This window comes from Rhincodon typus, chromosome 5 (genome assembly GCF_021869965.1).
Source record: "Rhincodon typus isolate 14 chromosome 5, sRhiTyp1.1, whole genome shotgun sequence".
NCBI classification, from domain to species: Eukaryota; Metazoa; Chordata; class Chondrichthyes; order Orectolobiformes; family Rhincodontidae; genus Rhincodon; species Rhincodon typus.
In genome coordinates, this window is record NC_063336.1 from 90,007,392 (window position 1) to 90,019,480 (window position 12,089).

Consider the following 12,089-nt stretch of genomic DNA (forward strand, 5'->3'; position numbering starts at 1 on the left):
ATGGAAGGGACTATTGTAGCATAATTCTGTTTCTTCCTAAGAACAGCTTGTGAGTAATCTTTCTCATCTGTTGACATAAACAGAGAAAACTAACTTGCCGTAATGAGTGAGGAATATCTTCATTCTCTGTCTCTCATGCTGCCATTTCAGCAAAGTACTGGCTAAATTCAGGCTAACAGTTATCTTCCTATGTATTCAGTGGAACTGACATTAGCTGACTCCCTATGATAGCAACCTCAGCTAATGTGAGGCAGCTGGCACAAACACTCATGTATAAGTATAAGGTCATAACGTCATTTATAGCTGTACCCATATAATACAGCGTCAGAGAATTGATAGTGTTGTTTTTGCTTCACTGGGCTCTTTTTTTTTGAAATTGGATACCTTCTTCCTCCTGTCACTCCAAATAAGGCAGCTTGTGGAGACTGTGCTGATCTCCCATGTGATTATCTCATCTGCAGCAAAAGTATGTGTGTGTGTGTGTGTGTGTGTGTGTGTGTGTCTGTCTGTCTGTCTGTATATGTGATGGATATGCCTTTCTTCTCAGGGGAAGGCCATCCTCTGTTTTCTCCTGTCTGTGTAGTTTGGACAAACAGTAAAACAGCCAATCTCGAGCTCCAAATGACATGTTCTGCACCTTGGTTCATGCATGCAATGCGAATGATTACTACTATGTGTGTTAATTAAAAGATGATTTCAGCGCGATTATTGCAGGTTTCTTTTTTTCAAATTAGTTGCTTAGTGACTCATTACTTATAACACTCTGTAGCTCCATGAAAATATTCCCTCGTGTTGGAAGCCTAGAACCCATTTTAAAACCTTTACTTGTCCCTCATGACTAGTTATACTCACCCTGATCCGAACTGATTTCGGACTTAATTAGGTTTCTATTAGCTATTCGTCTTTTGTTGAATCTCTTCACGCAGTAGCTGTTGTCCTGTTTTGTGCTGTTTGTGCTTAATCTTGTCTCAGGTGTGTTGACTGTTATGATCTTGTACATTAAATTTGTTATTGTTGGAATATTGCTTTCCAGCTGTATGTAGTGTGATGATCTCTTTCTTTCTTCATATTTTTCCTGGGATGTTTCTCATGCCTGTTATAGCTACTGCTATTTTTAAGGCACAAAGCCAAAAGCATGTTTAAAATAGCAAATTATAAATACTGTAAGGAGGGAGAACACGTGAAACATTTTGACCCAAAGGATTGTAGATCTGTGAAATAACTTGCCAGGGAAGGTCACTAAAGCGGATAGTATAAAATGATTCAAACCACTTAGGTGGAAACGTGTTTATGTGGCATTATTGAGTGGAGTTCTGACCTCCATCATACACAAAAGGATGTGAAAACACCTGGAGAATGTACCAAGAAGAAAATTGCAGGGATGCCTCCAGAATTGAAAGGCTATACATTTTTGTGTTACATGTCACAGTCAGTATCAGTGTTTTTTTTACGATTCATGCTCACAACATCAGCACTGTACCGCAGTATGTGACTTGAGGTATAAAGGTCTCACATTATCTTATCTCGGGTCCCTTAGCAAGACAATCGACTAGGCTTGTTCCTCTGCTGGAACCTAATAGTTTAATGTTAGTCCAGACACTTGGGTGCCTAAGAAATTGAATATTTGTATGTAATAGTTGTAATAAATGTCTGTTAGATTCTCCAACATCACAATATCCACACCTTGTTTCTTATGTTGCTGGAGATAACGTTAGCATTGTAAGCATTAGGTGAAATACCTGCTGGAGGCAAAACCACACCAATACCTATCAAGTCACACTTGGGCCCTTTCAAGAAAAGAATTAATAGAATGTAGGTAGGGAAGATGTTTCTAGTTCTGAGGGTGTCCAAAACTACGGCACATAAATATAGGATTATACTAGACTTTGGCTGCTGAGGCAGGCGGCTTAATTTTCAGACTTGCTGGACCTTGCAGAGACAAAAGTGCCTTGAATTGATGAATAGGTTTCTACAGCGAGGTTGGGACAGATTGTACATGTGTGGGGTGATGCTAGTAATAGATGCAAAAATGATGTGGGGGTGGATGTGTGCTGAGCCAGGCTGGTTAGAAGGCCCAGCTCTGTGATTTAGTCCTGATGTTTTGGAAGATTTTCGGATCCCTGGCCTTCCCTACTCAATACCCTTTACCCTTCCATTGCCCTTATAGCCCCATGCTAATTCTATGCCAGGTTTCCTAATATCCATTGTGAGAAGACCTCAGAAGCCATATAGAATGAAGAAAGTGAAACATAAGATGTAATGCATTTCTCTCCAAAGAGACTTGATAGTGAAAAAAATTCCCATTCATGAATACATTCATGAAAGCTTCAAAGATTTTAATCTCCTTATATGGATAATCTCTTCTGTTCATACCTCTAATCTTTTAATAATGTCTTTAAGTTGTCAATCATACAGTGAACTTAGAACCCTAGCTGAGATAATTGTGGTGTTTGAAACTCAGTCAAGCATTCCTGACCAATAGGCCTTTGGGAAATGTCAGCAGATGATGCCATCGCTGGCTTGTAAATCAAAGCAGCCCAGCAGATTTTCGATTTAGCAATCATTCACAGCTATGGCTAATAATTATTTTTTGGTTTAGAGGGGAGCAGATTTGAAAATCTTAAGATCATGACAGTTTACAAAGACGTTGTCTGCCCTTGGGAACTTTTCTTGACTATTCTGTTGGTTTGTGAGTTCCTCACAGCAGGTTAAATCTCTTGGAATCACCAGTATGGGGCCTCAGCACTAAGTTCCAATGGCTTCTCTTGCATGACTCTTGCCCTGCCCTGTACCCTGCCAACAAAATTGGAGTCTTTCAGAAATGGCAGGTGGGTCTTTTGAGTTGTCTTACTGCATGAAAATCCAGCACATGGTCTCCAACAAATCCATTCAGGAGTTAAGGAGCAACTTTTCTAATTTGGATCAATTAGAATATGATACTTGGACCAGTTGAGGCACCTAGCAAAGATGAGATGCATCTTTACCTTAGATATTTATCCATAAAATATCCACATCTCTTGTTTATAAGTTCAAGATGGGAAAGAAGTAGGAAGTAAAAGATAGAATGTTTTGATGTAGAGTGGGAAGTGGCTCCCGTGCTGTGTCAACACTGACATGGAGTAATTGTCCGAATGCCTGTTTCTGTCCTGTCAAATTACTTGATGTGATTTGTGAAGAGAGGAATTCAAGTTTAAGAAGTTTCATCCTTTTCCCGTAAGGTCTGTAAGGCTCTTTTTCTTTACATCAGTTACTTGATTGCGATCGTCTTATTTAAAAAGGTAAAGTTACCATAGTCTTACCAAACAATAGGGCTGCTTTCTTATTAGAGAGAGAGAGAGAGAGAGACAACTGACGGTGGTTTAACATGAAGTCCACCACGGCACGGGTGAGGGGAGAGGTTGAGAAGGAGAGTCCTTTATGGTAACCTCAGCTGGTGCAGGAATTGAAGTCATGCTGTTAACGTTACTCTGCATCACAAATCAGCCCTTCAGCCAAATGCAGTCAAAAATTTAAATGGCATTTCAATTATTATTTGTTTATAGACAAATTATTTGTCAAGAGGGTTCCAGTTGCAAATGGTTGTTCCCAATGTGCAGTTACTGATTGAGATCTTTGCAGACTTAGGCTGACTTTGAATTTTGTTTCCAGTTTGAAATGGCTTCTGAGGCCTGCCCGTCATGGCTATGGGTTAAATGGCTGTGGGGTTGGCTGATGGATATGAGCAGGCACGGGAGATGGGAGAGGTCTAGAGTGCATTAACAGGCTGTTATAAAACCGAGCTGATGTCGCAGAGGGTCGGGGCAGACCCTTTAACTGGTCAACCCTGACACTCACCAGCCTCTGGGATTACTCCAAACCTCCCAGGGGCGACAGGCACTACCCCTCAGAGTGAAAATCCTGTGCAAAGAGGTCATTTCCAAGTAGGTGGATCCCTACTTGAACCTCCCACCTCATGGAATTGATTGATTGGCTTATTGTCGTGTGTACCAAAATACAGTGAAAAGCTTTGTTTATGAGCGGTACAGGCAGATCGTAGTAAGGAAAGGACGTACAGATCAAGAAGTCTTAGACAGAGGCATACAGGTTACATTGCACAGGACGCACGTTAGGTGAGATCAATGTTAGCAAGATCAGCGTTATTTGAGGCTAGAGAGGCCATTCATCATTCTAATAAGGGCCAGAAAGAAGCTGTTCCTGAACCTGCTCATGCATGTGTTCATGCTTCGGTATCTTCTGCTTGACGGAAGCAGTTCTAGGAGATCATCACCAGGGTGCAATGGGTCTTTGATTATGTTGGCAGCCTTTTTGCGGCAACGAGCCTTAGAAATGGAGTCAATAGATGGAAGGTTGGCTTCCATGATGGTCTGGGCTGTGCACACCACCTGTTGTAGTTTCTTACGGACCTGGGCAGAGCAGTTGCCATACCAGGCTGTTATGCATCTGGACAATATGCTTTCAATGGTGCATCTGTAGAAGTTGGTGAGGGCCCTAACGGACATGCCAAATTTCCTGAGGAAGTAAAGTCATTGTTGTGCCTTCTTGACTATTGCATCTATGTGGGAAGTCCAGGACAGGTTATCGGTTATCGTCACTCCAAGGAACTTCACTTCCATTGATGTAGACGGGGCTGTGTTCTCCTCCTTTCTTTCTGAAGTCAATGATCAGTTCTTTAGTTTTGCCGATGTTGAGAGACAGATTGTTTTCATTGCACTATGTCACCAAGCCCTCTATCTCCCTTCTGTAGTTTGACTCGTCATTGTCAGATAGCCATTCTAGTACAGTGGTGTCGTCAGCAAACTTGTAGATGGTGTTTGATATATTTGGTAAGGGGAGAATGATATAGATCTTGTGCTGTACCTATCCTGGGAGAGTTTGATGGAGACAGTGTCGAGGGAGATTTTTTACTTTCAGTTTAAAAGAGTAGAGTGTTAGATAGTTGTCTTTTCTGTGATTTATGCAATCCTGAGAGTTTATAATATTGTGCTCTGTCGTTGCGTAGTTTGTGACTTCCGTTGTTTGAAACCTAAGCAGGATATTTGTAAATTAGCAAAAGAAGCCTTTGTTTGTCTAACTCTTCTTTTGATTGCTTTTAACAATCAATAGATACAGCGGAAGTGCAATGACTTCTAAAAAGCAGGCATTAAAAAGACCAAAATAGAATTTAAAAGATAACTTGCAGATTAATTTCCTTCCCTATTCATTTTATTTCTGATTTGCTTTCTTATTTGGACAGTGCTTAATGATGATAACCTTTGAAGTTACTAGTGGTGAATGACAAGCCCCAGTTCCTTGTTTTAATGGAAGGGTTAACCCTTTACAAAATAAATGAGTAATGCCAGCATCCACTTAAGAGACAATGCAATATTGTATAGATATGCCATCAACAATCCTTCTCTGCCTCTTGAATTAGACAAAGTCTGAACTGTAGATTTCACACTTGTTTTATTAGAGTCTGACAAATGGTTTATTTCAAATCAGAAGCGGGGTTGGTGGATGAGTGTGCGTCTCTTCCCCAAGATAGATTACGTTCCTTCCATCTTATGATCCAGCCAAGATCTAAAGGAGTCTAGCAAGTGTATTTGTGGCATAGTTGACCCTGCAGTTTGCAATCCCTTGATGTCTCCTTGGAAGCCAAATATTAGCTGCTTGCACTACTGGATTTTGACCGTTGTTGTTGTTGTTGTTGTGGTTTTGATTTCATTTCCTATCTCATAGCAGTTTCGCTGTTAATTACGTCTATTTGTTAGAACAGTACTTTTGCATTCACTGTTTGGGTGGTAACCTGATACAGCGGACATCTGACTGTTGTGGATCCATTGAAATCAGTGGGGTGCAGACTGGGCACGGTGTATAATGGGGGAGCTGATTCACTCTGCCAGATTACTGTCGTGAACACTAACATTTTCCATAGAAATTGGTAGAAACTGGCAGTTAGCAAATGGAAGACAAAGGTTTAAGGCTGCTGTATACGTATCTAAATCAATCTTTCTTTCAAAACTTAGTTGTATTCTTTGTTTTAATTTGAAGTTCCCACATTCACAGTTTCTTTTTACATTCACACTTACTGGCTTTCCACTATTGTTATGGTTGAGAGGTCTTTTACTCACAGATTATTGTTGTTCCTTTTATTAAAGTAGAGTCTATGTGAGTGTGATCGTTGGTTCTCATTAAACACCATGAATCCCTTAACCCACACTGCGCAAGATGGTTCTATCTAGTCTTTCTTTTATTCAATCACGGGATGAGGGCATCGCTGGCAAGGCAGATTGCCCAGAGGGCAGTCAAGAGTCAACCACATTGCTGTGGGTCTGGAGTCACAAGTAGGCTAGACCAGGTAAGGGGGACAGTTTCCTTCCCTAAGGGACACGAGTGAACTAGACGGGTTATTCCTGACAATTGGTAATGGATTCGTGGTCGTCATTAGACTCTTGATTCCAGATTATTATTGAATTCAAATTCCACCATCTGCCATGGTGGATTTTGAACCTGGGTCGCCAGAACATCTGGGGTCTGGGTCTCTGGATTAACAGGCCAGTGATAATACCACTATACCTGCATAGCATGGGAGGGAACAGGCTTCAAAGTTTTCACCAGTAGCTCTGGATGCCTCCGTGGAGGAGATGGAAAGTCGGACAGATTTGAATGGCCAACTTGAAAATGAAGATCTTAGTATAATTATTCATAATTTGTAATTGAAAGGTTGAAATTCTTACTAAGCGTGGTAATCAAGTACTCGATTTCAAAGCATTGCCTGATTGTTGACTGATAGCACTGTTTGAAATATAGAGGGTGCTTCCATGATCTTTAGGTACTAGCAGTGCAGAAAGCAGAACTGATGAATTGTCAGTGTGCAGCCTGTGAATCTCCTCCTTGTAATTTTAGGTCTGAAAAATGCTAAACTGTGCAGCCTTACCTTCCTGAGATCGACCCCCTTGAAGAGCTGCACCCCAGTACATGCACTGGATGATAGTATCACCCTTACTGTGTTCAGGACTAAATTGGATAACCCTCGGAAACAGGCGTGGGATCACACTGTGCCCAGCTCCCCCACAACGTGATGCAGACAGCATGGCAACTTGATGCACCCTACTCATGTTAGCAATTGCTGTGGCAGTCAACGTTGATCACAATGTTCATGGGCAGAGGGACCGAGAATGAAGTCTTGCTAACACCGCTCAAAGGTAACCCATGCAACCTGCAAGGTGCTTTAGGATTGGGACATGAGTTGACAGTGGTGTGAGAAGAGAATCTGACTTAGGAAACATAGCGTGGGAGGGAACTGGCTTCAAAGTTTTCATCAGTAACTCTGGATGCCTCAGTGGAGGAGATGGAAAGTTGGAGAGTTGCATTATGTCTGCACTGGTTCTTCAGGTGGCTCTTCATACACACACACCGGTCAAAAGGAACGATTAGATAGCTGTGGAGGTCAGTGCCAGTAGTCATACTCTTAAGTCCCAGATGCAGTTCTGCACCCTTCAGTGACAAATGCTGCAACCTGCAGCAGGAGATTCTGACCCTGTTCCAATCGCCCCTTTCCCCCACCAACCAATGTACATGCTCTGGAGATAGTGCAGAAAATAAGCAATTCTGATAAATGTGCTGAGCATCATTGAAACATCTCTGAGTTATCTTGTTTGTTCCATTCTATTTACTCTTCTTATTTAATTACTATAGATTTTAAAAATGGAAGCTGTGGACCGGACACTAAATTACTATTTTGTTTCATGGTTTGGACCAAGAGGTAAGTGAGCATTTTGATACATGATGAAGTAACATCTAAATGCATTCTAAGTGTTTCAGCAGGCATGTGATTAATATTTTACTGTATATTACAAGATGTAAAACATCATTATGCAAGTAGTAATCCAGTTGGTGGCACAACTAATAACAGTAATGTGCATCTTATTATGAGTGCAGCTATTTTAATGGGTCCAGGCATTTAATTGTACTGTATCGAAACTAAAATAATGAACAAATGGGAGCTGAGAAGAATTGTGTTGGGCATACTAATCAGCTTGACCCTAGGACGTTATTAATAAAGCCAGAAATACGAGGCGAGCTTTTTTCTTAAAGATGGATAATGTTTCTTTTTTGAAAGAGCCAGTTTATAATAATCGTATTGTGAACATGCTTTTCATTTGTGGGGAATGCTGTTATCTGTCCATGGATCTTTGGGAGTTATCATCCGTAGAGGTGACCTCCCAGTAACCTCCGAATGTAGTGGCTTACAAGCCGTGGTACGATAATGTTGTGCCCTTCAACTCATTAATGATTATCAGAATGTCAAAATCTAAGGGTGCTACTGGGCAATACTGCTTCTTCATTATTGTAGGCTGCATTTCAACAAGTCGGATGAGCTATGCACAGCTGTCGTGTGAAACGTTGTGCAGTGTACTCTCTGCTCTGTGCGGCTGATGGAGCCCATGCTGTCGATCCCCCACAAGCTATATCTAATCGCTGGTGTGTGAGACCAAACATTGCCTCTTAAGAACTGTGAGAACACCAGTCAATGATGTCCTCGCTTTCTGTACAAGAAGTGTCTCAAAGGGCTATCCCTTTGTGGATTTCATTGTTGGTCTCTGGTCTCTACTCCATTGGAGCTTCATGACAATGAACTGCTATCTCCTCTGTCTCTGGCATGTTCGAATCATGACATGAAGAAATCATTTTGCTTTCTTTAGGGGTTTGCAGAAAATTATACCACGGTAGCTATATTAAGCCAGTATTGAACATTAAACAAGACTGTTCAGATTATATAAAGGAAAAGCCAATGATTTTGGAATAAGAACAAGGGCTTGATGAGATGTGTGATATTTTGCCGCCTTATATCTGAGGTGATGAAGAACGATGACAGTTAAGACTTTCATGAACACCGTGAAAGAGAATTGTTGGAGAAATTAGCAAAGCTGACACGAGTATCAGTTCAGATATTCCATGATGTGATTTTCAAAGCTTTGTTTCCTCTGCCCATGCTATCTCACTTCTCTTGACACCTCATGTCTTCCAATTTGCTGAGTTGTTAAATGTGACCTTTTTTAAATAGCATTATATCAGAACATACATCCAATTTCAACAGTCTTCAACTCTAAATGAACTTCTGAAACTCTTCCTTTATGATTGCGCTATAGCAATAACTTGCTGACCATTTTCATTGCCTCCATATGGCTGGAATTTCATTTGTGGCATTTTAAAAATAAATCTTGTAATTTGGAGATTTGTTCCACAAGCTCTTTTTTAACGCTGCGGCGGAGTGTTTGGTTCGCAGCGTTGTGTTTTGTATGTCATTTTCTGTTGTTTACCTCTTTTGTCAGATGGAAAAAGTATCACGTGCACTGATCAGGTGCTGACTTATGGATATCTTATTTTCTCACCAACAGAAACAAATTGCCACCAAGAGAATCTCTGAACTCCACATTGTTAATAACAGCACAGAGAATCTGAATAGATTCTATAGGCCACAAGTTGCCTAAACTGGTAAAATGTCTGCCTGGTGTACATCTTGCAGCTCCTCAGCAAATTTGGATCAGCTTTTATTCATTTTATTCATTTAGTTGTTTTGTGCAGGCTCATGTTCAGATTGACTAAGAGAATTAAAAAGGATTCAGGTTTGTAAGTACTGTTAAATCATGCAGAAAGTGTACAGGTCTGCTTTTTCATGAATATTTCTCATCATACCATATTTTTGCCAAACTTGTTGCTTGCGTTTTGATTGTCCACTCTGATTTTTCCAGTCCTCAGATTTTCTTTCATTTTTAACCACACCTATTGCCTTTGGTCCTCCTCTCCTTCTTCATACTTTAAAAGAAGAGAAATTTTAAGTCACCTGTTTATAACAATTAATGCTAGTTGCACAAGGGAACGCCTGCACAAGAGAGTTGGAGCCACATTCAGAGTTTCGGAAAGCTTCTCCCCATTGTGTGAGATATAACACAGTGTGGAGCTGGAGGAACACAGCTGGCCAGGCAGCATCAGAGGACCACAAAGGTTGACATTTTGGGTCAGGACCCTTCTTCAGAAATTGGGTGGGGGAGGGAGCTCAGAAATAAATAGTGAGGTGGGAGGAGCTAAGAGTTTCAGGACCGAAGAGACTACCAGAGGGTTGCAGTGGGAGAGAGATCCACGGAGGTCTTTCTGGAGGGAGGAGGATAACTTCAAGGTGGGTGTCCTTGGAAGACGCTTCACAGTGGGGTTATAAATCACAGATAGCAAGAGCTGCAGATGCTGGAGTCAGAGATAACACAGTGTGGAGCTGCCTGCACTCAGCTATCACCATCCCACCGACCTTCCCCAGCCCCACCCCTCCTCTCTACATTTATTTCTGAGCTTCTTTTCTCTACCACCCCTTCCATTTCTGAAGAAGGGTCCCAACCCGAAATGTCAACTTGCCTGCTTCTCTGATCTGCCTGGCCTGCTGTGTTCCTCCAGCTCCACACTGTGTTATCTCTGACTCCAGCATCGGCAGTTCTTACTATCTTCCCGTTGTGTGATTTTGGTTTTCTTAACGATAGGAAGAGAGTCAAAAGATGTTTTCCAATCCAGTATACATTGGATAAAACTCTGTTGTAAGGCAAAACTGCAGTAAATTGGCTGCTGAAAAAAGTGATGACACTTTGGGAGCAAGAGAATAGCACTTGAGGAAGTTAAGTAAACTGCCTGGTATTCAGTATACCATGGGGAATGAGATGTGCTGGCTACACCCAGGATAGCTCATACATATTGTCAGCGAGTCGTGATCAAAAGGAGAGAGAGAGAGAGAGGCGATCAAACGATCAGTTCCCATAGTGAGGAACCTACTCCCATTGATTGTTGGTTGCATGAGTTTCTGGCCAATAGGATATGAGATAATGGGGTAACACATTCTCAATACAACATGATAGCTGTTGATTCATGGCATACATTATGACATCCACTGAAGTAGGTTAGGTTTCTGTTTTCTTTGTTATCTGCCTTCAAGTATTATACCACTAAAGAAACTAGATTACCAGTGACACTTGTGTGTGCTGTTGAAACTGCTTGTCTGGTTGGCATTCCTGTCCAATTGCTTGAACAGCCTAGATAAAAATAAAGTAAAACTACAAACCCTGATCCAAAATAAGGGTATACAGCTGCTCCATGAGCATCTGAAAAGGAAGAAGTCAGTTACTTTCCCAGCTGTCTAACCAGAAGGCTAGTTGTTAGTCCCCTTTGAGTTGCTATGTATTTACAGGGCTGTCTGTTCTCATTATCTGATATCATCAAGTGCCATTTGCTCAATCTTCCTCCTTGTCTTCAGTTTCTCATTTCTCCCAGCATGATTGTCTTGCCTAGCTGATCTTCAAACCCTCTGTCTCTTAAATCCCAGAAAATTGGAATTTCCTGTTTGAGATCTTGTTGTAGTTTCAGGTGCTTTAGTCTTTCAAGTGTCAATTCATTGCTTCCATTGATTGCTTTGGGGTATTGAGAATGTCTGTACAATCTCACATAACAAAGAGTTTACAGCTTTCAGTGTGGCTGCCTGTGTTTCAAATCCATCGAGAGATTTCGATCCATTCATCCATCCCAGCGGTATCATAATCATTCTGTAAGACACGTAACCTGCCATTGTAGTTCTTGTTGCACTGTCTAATTGCCTTTTTGCTCAGGGTGGTCTAAGTTTTTACATCTGAGCACTGGCGTTTAGCATCCCAGTTAGTAGAATTGTTCAAATCTTTGCCTGTCTTGGTTTTGTAGGTATATTTAGGCTTTGAAAGAGTCATTTTTGGAAGGACAGTTTTGGAGGACATCTTTTCCCTGCTTTCCCTGTGGTCCTCAAAATTCTCCTTCCTGAATTGAACAGCCAGCCCCAACCTCCCTCCAGGGCCAGAGATCGGAGCTTCCCCACAGTCTGTGCTCTCACTAGCAACGGGCAACTAACCTGACTGAAAGCCAAGCCTGTCATTCACGCTGATATCCAAACAGGGGTCATGTCTCAAAACTATCCCATGCGCCTGGTGGAGCCAAAACTCTTTGGCTTTCCTGTTCAGGTTGGGGGTCTCAGTTTTCAATCTTCGTGCCCCCTCAAAGTTTATTTTCCAATTATTTCCACCTTCACTGTTTTGGCAGTAAATTAG

General features: G+C 41.5%; 1 protein-coding gene across 2 annotated transcripts in view; it reads left to right on the forward strand.

Moving 5' to 3' along the window:
* The window catches only part of elovl5 (ELOVL fatty acid elongase 5), a 99,746-nt gene that overhangs the window by 36,127 nt on the left and 51,530 nt on the right, over positions 1 to 12,089 (forward strand). The window contains exons 1-2 of one of the 2 annotated variants that reach the window (XM_048597160.1): positions 7,161 to 7,181; positions 7,675 to 7,741. In XM_048597160.1, coding sequence (XP_048453117.1) covers positions 7,684 to 7,741 — 58 coding nt within the window. In that variant the 5' untranslated portion in view covers positions 7,161 to 7,181; positions 7,675 to 7,683. Of the gene's footprint in view, positions 1 to 7,160; positions 7,182 to 7,674; positions 7,742 to 12,089 lie in introns of those variants that run through there. The other variant, XM_048597159.1, reaches the window with a different exon arrangement.